This window comes from Oculina patagonica, chromosome 2 (genome assembly GCF_052425735.1).
Source record: "Oculina patagonica isolate OP01 chromosome 2, crgOcupat, whole genome shotgun sequence".
Lineage (NCBI taxonomy): Eukaryota > Metazoa > Cnidaria > Anthozoa > Scleractinia > Oculinidae > Oculina > Oculina patagonica.
In genome coordinates this window covers 42,612,026-42,626,784 of record NC_135759.1, presented here as the reverse complement: position 1 = coordinate 42,626,784, position 14,759 = coordinate 42,612,026, and the positions used below count along the sequence as shown (strand labels likewise).

The 14,759-nt window shown below is 39.3% G+C and overlaps 1 protein-coding gene and 1 pseudogene across 2 annotated transcripts in view; both read right to left on the bottom strand.

Moving 5' to 3' along the window:
- Positions 1 to 1,860: 1,860 nt before the first annotated feature.
- Positions 1,861 to 14,576, bottom strand: LOC144641581 (microfibril-associated glycoprotein 4-like). The gene is made up of 3 exons (XM_078500621.1): positions 14,346 to 14,576; positions 2,789 to 3,178; positions 1,861 to 2,373 (listed from the first exon to the last, which is right to left on the bottom strand). Exons 1-3 carry the CDS (start codon positions 14,551 to 14,553, stop codon positions 2,231 to 2,233), a joined length of 741 nt encoding a protein of 246 aa, XP_078356747.1. The 5' UTR covers positions 14,554 to 14,576; the 3' UTR covers positions 1,861 to 2,230.
- Positions 1,861 to 14,759, bottom strand: part of LOC144642382 (microfibril-associated glycoprotein 4 pseudogene) — a 49,117-nt pseudogene continuing 36,218 nt past the window's right edge. The window contains exon 4 of the transcript XR_013568723.1: positions 1,861 to 1,956. The product of XR_013568723.1 is annotated as a microfibril-associated glycoprotein 4 pseudogene (transcript). The remainder of the gene's footprint in view (positions 1,957 to 14,759) is intronic.

Below are 14,759 nucleotides of genomic sequence, written 5' to 3'. Positions count from 1 at the left end.
GAAAATTGACTCGTTTTTTCATTAAAGTCGATAGTTTACTACTTCTGAACAATGTCAACAGTGAGCAGTACATACATGTTGCAAACTGTAACTTGCATGTATGTATGTATTTTTTGCAAACCGGAACAAGACTAGCAAAATAAAGAGACCGTATTCGCTTCATGAAGCAAAAGTGGAGAGCTTCTACCAACTCTTATAAAAGTATTAAATAGAAAACTACCTCTTTGGTGTTCATATACACTTTAGTACATTATACTTTAGGTATGTCGATACAAAGTTTTGAAGTATTATTCACAAAAACTTTTTTTAACACCTGTGAAGTTTTGCGTGCGTATTTTTCCCTCGCGTAGCCGTCTCGTGCCTTTTGCGTTTTTAAACGTGCGCTTAATAACTACAGGCACCTGCTACGCAGGCTAAGTGCCCGTTGTCCTTCTAGGAGAGGTGTCCGTTTTGTAGGGAGTATAGTTACAGTAAAATGTATACAGAAAAAAAAAACGCAGGGACCATCACCAGGTGTCCGTCTTATAGAGGTAACTAAAGAGATGTCAATAGAGAGAGATGACTAAAGAGCCTATCTGTCATAAGAATAACCCAGTGATCGATCATTAGGCAAACTCGAAATCTAATGGTCCACGCAAGAGAATAATTTTTGTCGAGGAACTATCGGTTGTTACCATAACCCACTGGCCGTCCATTGGGTAATTGCGCAATCTGAATGGCTACACAGGTGCAATCTATTTAATAAATAGACGGCGAGCTCGAGGTATCTAGATCACAGTCAGTCGTTAGAAACTGAGAGCGAGCCGTCTAATTGTTTTAGCAAAACCCATTGACCGATCTATTCAACACAGAATATCACTAAAATCGATTATTAAAGGTTTTGATTGATAAAATTCAGCGAAAAATAGCGCGCGCTTCAAGGGCCGTCCCCAGTCGATCAATAGACGGCACCTGTGTAGCCAATCAGGTTGTGCGATTACCTAAAAAACGGTCAGTGGGTCATGCTTACGAAAATTAATGTAATCGCTCAGAGTTCCCGATTCTTAGCGCTGACCAGAAAAATTGCGGCCTCTGGGAACGAGAAAACGAGAATGTGTGCTTTTCTCAATAAATTTTATGTTATAAAATTGTGTGTCACGTTGCTCTCGTGTACTAAATTTTACAGAAATTTGATTCCCGCTGTTCTCTTTCCTTTTTGTCAGCCCAACTGTTAAAATGCTGTTATGAAGTAATCAGAGCCAAAGGTGAAAGAGCTTGGGCAGAATGGAGATAGATCAATAAATTCTTCTCATTGCCAAATGAGGTACTTGGACCCAAGCAGTCAAGTTCGAATTGAGTTTATAAATTGTGTAACAACTATTATCTATCTAAGTACTATTTTAACTTTGGACAATATCAAACTGAAACTTAAGTAGTAGAAAAGAAAAAAACGCCTTGAAAAAACTGAAATAAAACCATGGTTGCGCAAAAATTCCCCGACATTTTTCTGACCATAATAACACTCATCAAAAAAGTAGTCAATTACGCATTAAATTTACTTTCAGTTAATTTCGTTGCTGTATATATAAAAAATCTTAATGAGCATAATAAGACGATTGTTATCCTTCGGCTGACAAAATTTGAACTGGATTGCCTTCAGTCAAGAGCCCATATAGCTTTGCTCTAATCTCCATACTGAGACGAGTGGAGAGGACTTTAAACTGGGGGACTCATACCCACAGCCCTTTTTCCTTTTTTTCTTGCCGTGGGGGTCTGTGCACAAGTTGCAGTTTTAATTGTATCACATTCTATATTTTTTAAAGATATTACGACCAGACATCCAAATGCAGGAAGACATTGATCACAAACTGCTTCTGCTGCTTTACTTCTTGCTTTTATTTCCTCGTGTTACAACTTCGATACTCACATATATAGTCAGCAAGTCCCTTTACTGATTTAAAGATTACACTTGTAAACCTTAATTCACTCTAATTGTTACAATCACTAATTAAGGTTATCATGATTCGCCTATAACGCCTATCAACTTTAGTGTTGACTTCTTTGAACTTATTGGGTTTAAAAAACAACTGTGCATTGAAAAAGAAGTACCTCCGTGATCCTTACAATGGAATCCAATCAACGGGACGAATTTTCATCTCCGCGCGTTTAGCAGAGTAGTGGTGTCCTTTCCAGGCCTACCAGTTTACTCCGTCAGCGTAGGAGGCATGGGCACCATGAAGATAACGACCGTTCAAGTTAGAGATGTGACATGAGCCGTACCACCACGCACCGTGAAATCTGACAGCGCAATGATCTCCCCATATGAGTCGTTGTCGCGGTCCTTTGTTGAGAATGGATGACTTTTGTGATAGGATAAGGAATCACCTGCGGTTCCTACAATCGGAAAAAGGCGTGGGTTCACTGTCTGTTGTTGAAAGAATCGATTAAAATCGATTTTAGAAAACCGGCGCGATACTTATCGGAGTTTTGAAAGACACTCTTAAAAGGACGGGGCAAGGTGTCGATCGTGGTCGTCTCTCCCTGAGAGAGGGATCGAATAAATATTCCAAAGGGTACCATGAAAACCACAGTTAAAACGTTTGTAGCTTTACCTATGAAAGTACTGGTCATTGCCAGACGGCCGAGATAAGGATGCCATTTATTTATGTGAGCTACATGTGCGCCTAATTATTAAAATTTCTACCAAACAAAAATGCGGTCGCAATTTAAGGAAGCCGTAGTACTCTGTCTCGTTTCCAAAATGTACCTAGAAAGAAAGAACAACACTACAATGATTTTGCAGCCTTACCGGAATAGGTTCCGAGACTCATCTGATACTTGGCTTGTTCACTGGACACAGCAAAATAACCGTACTGCGCGTAGGCCGTGTTTCCGGTAGTATCTTCTAAATCCACGCGCAGTTTGTATCTCTTGTTGTTGTTTGTGGTTAATCCGTGCAGCTTATCAAGTCCCAGCCAATACTCGCCATTCAAGTGCCCAAACCCCGCTTTGTAGTCATTCCAGCCGCGGTAGAAATTGACAGAGCCGTCCAGTCTCTTCTGAAATACTGTCCAGCCCCCACCGGCAGTGGTCTGGTCACAATACACATCAAAGGGCTGTTGGCCGTCTGGGTGGATTGTGTACACACCGCTGACTGTTTGACCGCAGCTGTGGATGTCAGCGCAATCTTTTTTATTCACTGAGTGAGAACAAAAAAGGCTATTTAAAAAACAAATATATTAACACGTTAAAAAATGCAAAAATTATGCATGAAATACATAAATTATCCATTTGAGTGTAGTGCACCACACAGTACTCAGTGTTTGTGTATTTTGTTTTAATTTCCTGCTAGCCTACGTAGCTGGTAGTATTGTTGGGTTTAGCGCGCACAAGCAAGCGGCGAAGCCGCAACAGCGTAACTAAACCCAACAATACCGCCAGCTACGTAAGCTAATTTCCTGCCTGTCGCATGGACTTTCCTCGACAATGACAGAATTTGTTTCCTTTAATAGTAGAATTGGCGATTCCTGCAAAATAATTTTAGAGTTTGTAAATTGTTTTCGTCGTGGCCTGCGAGCAGGCTCCCGAGCAAAGCGAGCGGAGGAGCGGGGCCTGAGGGGGAATACGGGAGCGGCGGCCCTCAGGCTCAGGGCGTCAGAGGGCGGTGAAACGGGCATACAAGCTCTCTGCTACAGCCTTGATGCGGAGAGGGACTGATACTAGTCCGCTTTTCCGCTCTTGGCTCGCTGTTTGGCTAAGGAAAATGGCCGCCGACAGCTGAAGGCAAGTTCTTATTTATTGCTTTATATTACGAAATCGATGTAATGCATAAACAAATTCTATATCTGGTACTATTCTAAGGGATACACAGACAATATCTATAGTTTATGTAAGACCTTCTTCGAGTCTGTGTTTTTTCTCTTGGAATATAAATGTAGTGTCGAAAACAGGCCGTCGAGCAATCCGAAGAAAATGATAATAAACGCCTGAAATACCTATTGAAAGACACCTTTATTCGTTTAAATTGTGTATGCAAATTTGTAGAATGATCTTTTGTGATCCTTTACGTTTTTAAGTTCTCTGAAGTAACAACTTCACAACGGCGATCGAAAGATCTCATAATGGTCATAATGATATGGACGTTAACATAATGCTTTTCAACAACATCGAGGGATTTCGCGATTTTAAAAAAGATATAGCGATTTTGAAATAGAAATATGTATCATTAGTATAATTTCAGAGGTGATTATAAGAATTGAAGCATTCTGATTGGTCGAAAAGCTCAGCTTATGAGGCTATATTCACCCCGCACGAGGTGATTATAGCTTTGGAGGCTTGGTTACTTAGCCATGCCACCTTTGACATCCAGGCGAGTATTAACATGGCCGCTTTTGCTGAATGAAAATTTCTTTGATTTGAAAGAAACCAGTCCAAGTCCTGGATATTTTAAACATTGGGAATTTTGCAAATTAACTACCAAAGCTTTTGGACCGAAAATATTTTCAAGAGATGGTTCTCAAGGCATAAGAAACGATCGTAAACACGGCGGTTTGGGCGATCGATGAGAAACTCAGTCAGATCGACTGAGCAAACATTATTGTTGCGGGCCCAATAGAGGCCCGCAACCCTAATCTTGACAGTGACCAGCGGATTGCGTATTACGCGTGCGCGCCACGTTTATAAAGGCTATCTGCAAACCAGAAGTTGAAAATTTTGTTCTTCCACTAAGAACGATCGGAATGCAAAAAATGTGTCAATCACGACAGTTTGTCGTAACACCGGAAGAGAAAAATCTTGTCTCCAAGAGCGATAAGAATGCGAAAAATGAGGCTTCTGTCGGAAGATTGCAGACATTACGTTTTGCAGACGTTGTTTTATAGGTGTTGCTTTTGAGAAGATCTGCTGTGATTGTATCACAGATAAACTACGGCAAAGCGAATGATTCCAACAACGGTTATTCTCGAGAAATTCCTTATAACACTGACAACAAAGCGAGTTTGCCGACGGAGGAAAATCACATCTCAATTCACACCGCGTGCGCGACTACACTTCGCAAAACTGTCAATCAAAAAAACAACTCTGATTGGTTCGCGGCAATAGGAAACTATAAAAAACATTCGTGACTTAAGCGTGACGCGTTACTCGACCTTACTCGGAATAATTTTTTTTTGTCCAGTGATTTATCGACACTGTCTGAAAAATTTAATATCGATAAACTTTGGCTTATTCACCATTGAAACATGGCAAACTTGTCAACATATGATTGGTAATATCAAACACGTAAAAAATCATCATAATTTCGCACACATTGAGATACTGTTATTCTCGGTGGACAGACTCCCAATAAACAACCGCAGTTTATAAAAGAAATCTCAATTACCACAGTTATGTCAACTTCTGGAAAACTTCCCAAAAACTTCGACTTGAAGTAATTTTCCAAACTAACAAAAAACACTTCCCTCCCAGTACCTTCTCTTAACTGCATCGAGGCCCGCACTTTCTAACCTGTGGTTACCACTAGTTTAGTTCTTATCTCACCGGAGCTACTCATTTTCGAGAGGATTCGCACATTCACTTAGAAGTCATCAACAATCATACAAAGGTACCGGACATCTATCTTTCTCGTAGTGTTTGATTTGTTCCGTTTTATTGCTTTAACTAAATAAATTCTGATTGCCATCGATGAATTAAACTGGTTTACACTGTACATGTATGCAAGCGAACACTTGTGTTTGCTGTTTTCTTGTTTGCTATCGTTTTATTAACTGCGCTGCGCAGTTCTTGCTCTGCACGGGGTTTATTATTAACTGCGCTGCGCAGTTCTTGCTCTGCACGGGGTTTATTATTATTAACTGCGCTGCGCAGTTCTTGCTCTGCACGCAGTTTATTAACTGCGCTGCGCAGTTCTTGCTCTGCACGGGGTTTATTATTATTATTATTATTATTATTATTATTTTTAGTTTTGTCGGTGACCAGACGCAGACCTCCACTCGGTCGAGGTTATGTCACGCGATGTTTAGAAGCTATAAATCAGTAACAAAGGGAAACAAATGGTTATTCTTTGTCTTTACAGAGAATGTTTAGTGTGAAATATTCGCATTTGAAGCCTTTGACTCATGAAAAATGCTAAATTTCCACGCTTTCAAAGAGAAATGTAATTCAGCGGGCCAGAATCTGTGAATAGATACCATTGCGTTGGTGGAAAAGAATGTGCTGACATGACAAGTTTCACTTTCGATCGGCTAGACCTCGAGTCACGTAATTTTTCAAAGCTATTAATCAGCTACCTTTCAAATCTTTGCGAATCCTTTGGTCTTTACTAAACAAATATATTGCAAAGTATTTCCCTATTTTATGTTATTGAAAGGATTTTAAAGATATGAAGACAAATTCCCTTCACAAACATGCCCTGACTTGTACCGCTTACGTCATTTGGTAGGCTAGGGGAATACCCTCTGTGCTAAAAACGGCTTCAGCGTCCACGCGTGGGAATTCGGCCAGAATTTGCAAAAAAGAAAAATAATTAATCGCGTCTGGAACTAGTCAACCATGAAATGTCACACGAGGTGTCTTTTTTTATCATCATGTTTGTCACTCGCTACATTTTAACAACCGCCTATTGTAATACAGAAAGAGAGCAACAAGCCGGAAGGCGAGATCTGGCCAAGTAAGAAAATTCAATTTTTTTGATTGGCTCTTTCAAAGCATGGCTGTCACAGCGCTAAAATTTGAACGTGCGATGCGGTCCCAAGGGAATTCAATGTCTGTTTTTTATGCAAATTATAGATCATGCACGCAATCATAATATATTCGTTTTTGAGACGTTTCGTTGTTTACAGTCGGCCTCAAAAGACAAGAAGATTTCGTTTTAGTTGTTTGTAGCATTATAAAGCTATTTCTGACGAATAACGATGTTTAAAAACAGAGAATCCGCCGTAAGAATATTTATGTTTGATTACGTGACCGGATCTAATTTGCATAAAATCTAGACATGTCTCGCCGCCAAATGAACAATTCTTTTTAAATCAAATAAATATTTTTACCCGACCTAAAGCTTTCATGATTGCCTTCTGCTTAATTCTTTAGTAAAATACTCTGCTAGATATTATTCCAGGAAAGACGAGAATGGTAAAGCATTCGTTATTCATTTGGTTGAGGATTGCATATTCATTTGATTGCCATTTTCTTAGAATTGTCTAGGGCATGCGCAATTGACTCGCCTGCCACATTCCTGACAGGCAATCACGTGGTGCAAATCGGATTTGACCAGATCTCGCCTTCGGCTTAGCCCACGAGATCTGGGAACGAGATTATTCTGTGCAAAGAGAGAATACTATCGAAATTCTCACGGATACTTACGTTCCTGGCGTGAAGCCGTACGCCAGACGTAATGAAATCAATATTCGGGGTTTGTTTCGAAAGCGGGTGTTTTTTTTAGGGCGACCATAATTTGTTTGAGGCGGGTTAGGGTAAGGGGGGGGGGGTCAACTTTTATGGCAAAGGCTTTTTTTCCACTGTCAGGATGTGGAATTTTTTATTTATTTATTTATTTATTTTATTTTTTCCCCATTTCACTTCAAGTTGTTCAATATTTTTTAGTTATCTTTTTTTCATTCCCCCGCCATGGCTCCCTTAGGGTGGTCACGTGACCAGCGCAGTTTTAAGCTCTAAGAGCTTCTTGTTATTATTATTAACTGCGCTGCGCAGTTCTTACTCTGCACGCGGTTTATTATTATTATTATTTTTTTTCGTTTTGTCGGTGACCAGACCCAGACCTCCACTCGGTCGAGCTTGAAATCACGCGATGTTTAGAAGCTACAAATCAGTAACAAATGGAAAATTTTTCTCTTTTTTGTCTTTATAAAGTATGCTTAGTGTGAACTATTCGATTTTGAAGCGTTTGGTTCATGGAAAATACTAAATTTCCACGCTTTCAAAGAGAAATATAATTTAGCGGGCCAGAATCTATGAATAAATACCATTACGATGGTGGAAAAGAATGTGCTGACATGACAAGTTTCACTTTCGATCGGCTAGACCTCGAGTCACGTAATTTTTCAAAGCAATTCAGCCTCCTTTTGAAATCTTTGCGAATCCTTTGGTCTTTAATTAAAAAAATTCAGTGTGAAGTATTTTGAAGCGTTTGAATCAAAGAAAATACTAAAATTTGATGCTTTAAAAGAAGAATTCGCCTTAGTGGGCAAGAATTTACATTTATTTACATTACGTCTGTGTCCTGGAATGTGCTGGCGTTAGCAAATTTCTACTTTCACAAGGCACCGATCGGCAAGAATCACGCAATGCTCTGAAAGCTTAACTGCTACAAATGGAAACTAACCTAGCATGTTAAGTGTAAAAGGTTCGACTTTTTAGCTTTACAAATTTTTGGAGCTGTGTCATCTAGAGGATTTCTGAAATCTGAAGGAAGACCACTGAGACAAACATGCCCTGACTTGCAAGGGTTACGTCATTGGTAAATTAATTCCCCGGGGAATTCCCATTCAGCAAAACACAGGTCTAGTGTTCTTCTCAAATTTGATTTAATTATTTGCTCCAATATTCCATTTTCGGAGCTGGTTATTCAATATTTAAACGGTTATTCAAGACAACACTGGATGCTGATTTAAAAGATTTTTTTGTTTCACGGATCAGGATCGTGGGAATTAAATTTGGTCACCATTAGCATATGAGAAAAATGTTTAATTTCGGATGGAACTAGTCAACCATGAATTGTCACGCAAGGTGTTTTCTTACCATCTTGTTTGTCAGTCGCAACATTGTTCGACGCAGGTAAAGGAGACAAGGGGAGGGGGGTGCATTTTTTTGTTCCCCCCACATGGCCCCCCTAAAGTGCTCACAAGACCAGCGCAGTTGTAAGCTCTAAGAGCTCTTGTTTTTTTTCGTTTTGTCGGTGACCAGACCCAGACCTCCACTCGGTCGAGCTCGAATCACGCGATGTTTGGAAGCTACAAATCAGTAACAAATGGAATTTTTTTTCTTATTTTTGTCTTTACAAAGAATGTTTTGTGTGAGATGTTCGACTTTAAAGCATTTGACTCATGGAAAATACTAAATTTCCACGCTTTCAAAGAGAAATATAATTCAGTGGGCCAGAATCTGTAAGTAAATGCCATTACGTTGGTGTCAAAGAAAGTGCTGACATGACAAGTTTCACTTTCGATCGGCTAGACCTCGAGTCACGTAATGTTTTAAAGCTATTATAAGCTACCTTTCAAATCTTTGCGAATCCTTTGGTCTTTACTAAACAAATTTATTGCGTAATCTATTTTTTGGCTGTGTCGTTGAAGGATTTTAGAGATATGAAGAAAAATTCCCTTCACAAACATGCCCTGTACCGCTTACGTCATTCGGTATGCCAGGGAAATTACCCTCTGTGCTAAAAACAGCTTCAGCGTCCGCGCGTGGGAATTCGGCCAGAATTTGCATATATGAAAAATTATTAATCGCGGCTGGAACAAGTCAACCATGAAATGTCACACAAAGTTTGTCAGTCGCTGCATTTTTACAACCGCCTATTGTAATACGAAAGCCAAAATAAGGGCAAAAATAATACTAACAGTATAGAAACTACAAAACATTGTCATTGGGTCAGTTTTCAAAGAGAAATATAATTCAGTGGGCCAGAATCTGTAAATAAATGCCATTACGTTGGTGTCAAAGAATGTGCTGAGATGACAAGTTTCACTTTCGATCGGCTGGAGTCACGTAATTTTTCAAAGCTATTCAGCCACCTTTGAAATCTTTGCGAATCCTTTTGTCTTTACTTAAAACTGTGAAGTATTTTGAAGCGTTTGAATCAAAGAAAATACTAAAATTTGATGCTTTAGCGGGCAAGAATTTACATTTATTTACATTACGTCTGTGTCCTGGAATGTGCTAGCGTTAGCAAATTTCTACTTTCACAAGGCACCGATCGACAAGAATCACGCAGTGCTCTGAAAGCTTAACTGCTACAAATGGAAACTAACCTAGCATGTTAAGTGTAAAATGTTCGACTTTTTAGCTTTACGTATTTTTGGAGCTGTGTCATCTACGGATTTTTGAAATCTGAAGGAAGACCACTGAGACAAACATGCCCTGACTTGCAAGGATTACGTCATTGGTAAATTAATTCCCCGGGGAATTCCCATTCAGCAAAACACAGGTCTAGTGTTCTTCTCAAATTTGATTTAATTATTTGCTCCAATATTCCATTTTCGGAGCTGGTTATTCAATCTTTAAACGGTAATTCAAGACAACACTGGATGCTGATTTAAAAGATTTTTTTGTTTCACGGATCAGGATCGTGGGAATTAAATTTGGCCACCACTAGCATATAAGGAAAATATTTAATTTTGGGTGGAACTAGTCAACCATGAAATGTCACGCAATGTGCTTTCTTACCATCTTGTTTGTTAGTCGCATCATTGTTCGTCGCGGGTGAAGGGGATAAGGGGGGGGGGGTGCATTTTTTGTTCCCCCCAGATGGCTCCCCTAAAGTGCTCACGAGACCAGCGCAGTTGTAAGCTCTAAGAGCTCTTGCTTTTTTTCGTTTTGTCGGTGACCAGACCCAGACCTCCACTCGGTCGAGCTTGAAATCACGCGATGTTTAGAAACTACAAATCAGTAACAAATGGAAACATTTTCTCTTTTTTGTCTTTATAAAGTATGCTTAGTGTGAAATATTCGAATTTGAAGCCTTTGACTCATGAAAAATACTAAATTTCCACGCTTTCAAAGAGAAATGTAATTCAGCGGGCCAGAATCTGTGAATAGATACCATTACGTTGGTGGAAAAGAATGTGCTGACATGACAAGTTTCACTTTCGATCGGCTAGACCTCGAGTCACGTAATTTTTCAAAGCTATTAATCAGCTACCTTTCAAATCTTTGCGAATCCTTTGGTCTTTACTAAACAAATTTATTGCAAAGTATTTCCCAATTTTATGTTATTGAAAGGATTTTAAAGATATGAAGAAAAATTCCCTTCACAAACATGCCCTGACTTGTACCGCTTACGTCATTTGGTAGGCTTGGGGAATACCCTCTGTGCTAAAAACGGCTTCAGCGTCCACGCGTGGGAATTCGGCCAGAATTTGCATAAAAGAAAAATAATTAATCGCGTCTGGAACTAGTCAACCATGAAATGTCACACAAGGTGTCTTTTTTATCATCATGTTTGTCACTCGCTACATTTTAACAACCGCCTATTGTAATACAGAAAGAGGGCCAACAAGCCGGAAGGCGAGATCTGGCCAAGTAAGAAAATTCAATTTTTTTGATTGGCTGTTTCAAAGCATGGCTGTCACATGCACAGCGCTAAAATTTGAACGTGCGATGCGGCCCCAAGGGAATTCAATGTCTGTTTTTTTATGCAAATTATAGATCATGCACGCAATCATAATATATTCGTTTTTGAGACGTTTCGTTGTTTACAGTCGGCCTCAAAAGACAAGAAGATTTCGTTTTAGTTGTTTGTAGCATTATAAAGCTATTTCTGACGAATAACGATGTTTAAAAACAGATAATCCGCCGTAAGAATATTTATGTTTGATTACGTGACCGGATCTAATTTGCATAAAATCTAGACATGTCTCGCCGCCAAATGAACAATTTTTTTTAAATCAAATAAATATTTTTACCCGACCTAAAGCTTTCATGATTGCCTTCTGCTTAATTCTTTAGTAAAATACTCTGCTAGATATTATTCCAGGAAAGACGAGAATGGTAAAGCATTCGTTATTCATTTGGTTGAGGATTGCATATTTATTTGATTGCCATTTTCTTAGAATTGTCTAGGGCATGCGCAATTGACTCGCCTGCCACATTCCTGACAGGCAATCACGTGGTGCAAATCGGATTTGACCAGATCTCGCCTTCGGCTTAGCCCACGAGATCTGGGAACGAGATTATTCTGTGCAAAGAGAGAATACTATCGAAATTCTCACGGATACTTACGTTCCTGGCGTGAAGCCAGACGCCAGACGTAATGAAATCAATAATCGGTGTTTTTTTTAGGGCGACCATAATTTGTTTGAGGCGGGTTAGGGTAAGGGGGGGGGGGGGTCAACTTTTATGGCAAAGGCTTTTTTTCCACTGTCAGGATGTGGAATTTTTTATTTATTTATTTATTTATTTATTTATTTTATTTTTTCCCCATTTCACTTCAAGTTGTTCAATATTTTTTAGTTATCTTTTTTTCATTCCCCCGCCATGGCTCCCTTAGGGTGGTCACGTGACCAGCGCAGTTTTAAGCTCTAAGAGCTTCTTGTTATTTTTCGTTTTGTCGGTGACCTGTCCCAAACCTCCACTCGGTCATGCTTAATGTCACGCGATGTTTAGAAGCTACAAATCAGTAACAAATGGGGAAATTTTCTTATTTTTTGTCTTTACAAAAAATGTTTAGTGTGAAATATACAATTTTGAAGCGTTTTATTCAAAGAAAATTCTAAATTTTTATGCGTCGAGAGAAAACTATATTTCAGCGGGCCAGAATCTGTGAATAAATACCATTACGTTGTTGTAAAAGAATGTGCTGACATGACAAGTTTCACTTTCGATCGGCTAGACCTTGAGTCACGTAATTTTTCAAAGCTAATCCTATTATCAGCTACCTTTCAAATCTTTGCGAAGCCATTAATCTTTACTTACAAAATTCAGTGTGAAGTATTTTGAAGCGTTTGAATCGAAGAAAATACTAAAATTTCACGCTTTAAAAAAATACGCTTTAGCGGGCAAGAATTTACATTTATTTACATTACGTTTGTGTCCTGGAATGTGTTGGCCTTAGCAAATTTTTACTTTCACAAGGCACTGATCGGCAAGAATCACGCAATGCTCTGAAAGATTTAAATCTGCCACAAACAAATCCTCTGGTCTAAACTTAGCATGTTAAGTGTGAAATGTTCGACGTTTTAGCGTTATTTATTTTTGGAGCTGTGTCATTTATAGGATTTCTGAAATCTGATGGAAAACCACTGACAAACATGCACTGACTTGCAAGGGTTACGTCATTGCTAAATTAATTCTCCGGGGAATTCCCAGCAAAACACAGGTCTAGTGTGTTTCTCAAATTTGATTTAATTATTTGCTCCAATATTCCATTTTCGGAGCTGGTTATTCAATCTTTAAACGGTAATTCAAGACAACACTGGATGCTGATTTAAAAGATTTTTTTGTTTCACGGATCAGGATAGTGGGAATTAAATTTGGCCAGCATTAGCATATAAGAAAAATATTTAATTTCGGATGGAACTAGTCAACCATGAAATGTCACGCAAGGTGTTTTCCTACCATCTTGTTTGTCAGTCGCAACATTGTTCGACGCAGGTAAAGAGGATAAGGGGGGGGGGGGGGTGCATTTTTTGTTCCCCCCACATGGCTCCCCTAAAGTGCTCACGAGACCAGCGCAGTTGTAAGCTCTATGAGCTCTTGTTTTTTAAGTTCTTGATGATCACCTCTTAAAATTATACTAAAACAATTATTCGCCTTCGGCGAATAATTGTTAAATATTGTGCATAACAATTCCTGAAGTGATCGATCGTAACAAAAAAGGGGCAGAATGCAAACTTCCAAGTTGACATGCCAGAACTTTAGCATGATCGAGTATTAGGTTACAAATTTTCACAGGACCTTGTTAAAAGCGCCCTGATCACAGGTTTGCAAAATTTGCAACCTGTGTAAACCTGTGAAATACATGTTTTTCATAGGAAGATAGAAACGGCTTTACTTTTGCTTGTTGACAGTTCAAAGGGGATAAAAAAATTTCTCGCAATGATTACACTCTCAATATTACATTCGCTGCTCGCTATCCGCGACAACTCGTTTGTTCAAACCTCACATCTTCACCCTCCTTTTTCTTAGATGCCTTTACGTCTATGGGCATGTAATTTTATATCGAAATCGGCGTCCGCCATATTGGTCATGGAAAGGGAAAACCCTCAATAATTTATAACTGGTACCCAGGCTTCTGCATCAAGGCTTTTCCGCTCGAACTCGTTTCGACGCCCTCCCTCCTAACGCCCTGCTCAGGCACTCGGGAACCCCACTCGGGAGCCTGTTCGCAGGCTATTTTTGTCTCGCCTGTTGAAATCTAATACTATCTGATACAGTACTGGCTCGTTTCGATCCGAATAAGATAAGATATTGGGAAGAGAAAATTTCCTCTTGGTATTGAATATTGAATATAAAAAAGATTGATATCAGTTACTACTCGCTTTGTATTGTGTGTTCCTTGACAAAACGTGCAAACTAATCCAAAAATGGAGAAATGTTTGGTTTTACGCCCTGAATAGGAAAACGCAATAGCGTAATAAGTTTTGCTAACAGTAGAAAGTTCAATCGATGGCTCGTGAGTACTTTCCTACCTGCTGAACAGTTAGCTTTCGCTCCAAGAAGCAAATCCATTTTTTTCTCGAGGTCTTTTTGCTTGTTGACCAGTGTTTTCAGAAGTTCACAAATAGGACAGTCATTGCCGATCGTCCGCTGCGTTAAGGCAGATCCACAAACGAGCGATTCACACATGAACTGAGAAAGCAAAAGAAGTAAAAATCCCTTCAAAATCTGGCCCGCCATTCGGCTGAGAGTTAGCAGCTTCGATTTCTCCTTGAAATGAAAGTAATATAGGGTGTCTCCTGATATACATAGTAGTGGATTTAATATTGATAGTTTGCGATGAAGAGCTCTTTTAAGCTCTCAGCGGAACGTTATTCGCTGTCAGTGTTGTCAAAAACATTAAAAGCATGTTTAGAATGCTTTTGGGATTTTTAGTTTAGTTAATA

Excerpts from the sequence above, each read along its gene's own strand:
- LOC144641581 (XM_078500621.1), bottom strand. The coding sequence starts at position 14,553 with ATGGCGGGCCAGATTTTGAAGGGATTTTTACTTCTTTTGCTTTCTCAG. Across the intron at positions 3,179-14,345 it reads GAAAGCTAACTGTTCAGCAG|TGAATAAAAAAGATTGCGCT; the intron begins GTAGGAAAGTAC and ends GTTCTCACTCAG. Across the intron at positions 2,374-2,788 it reads GAGTCTCGGAACCTATTCCG|GAACCGCAGGTGATTCCTTA; the intron begins GTAAGGCTGCAA and ends TTCCGATTGTAG.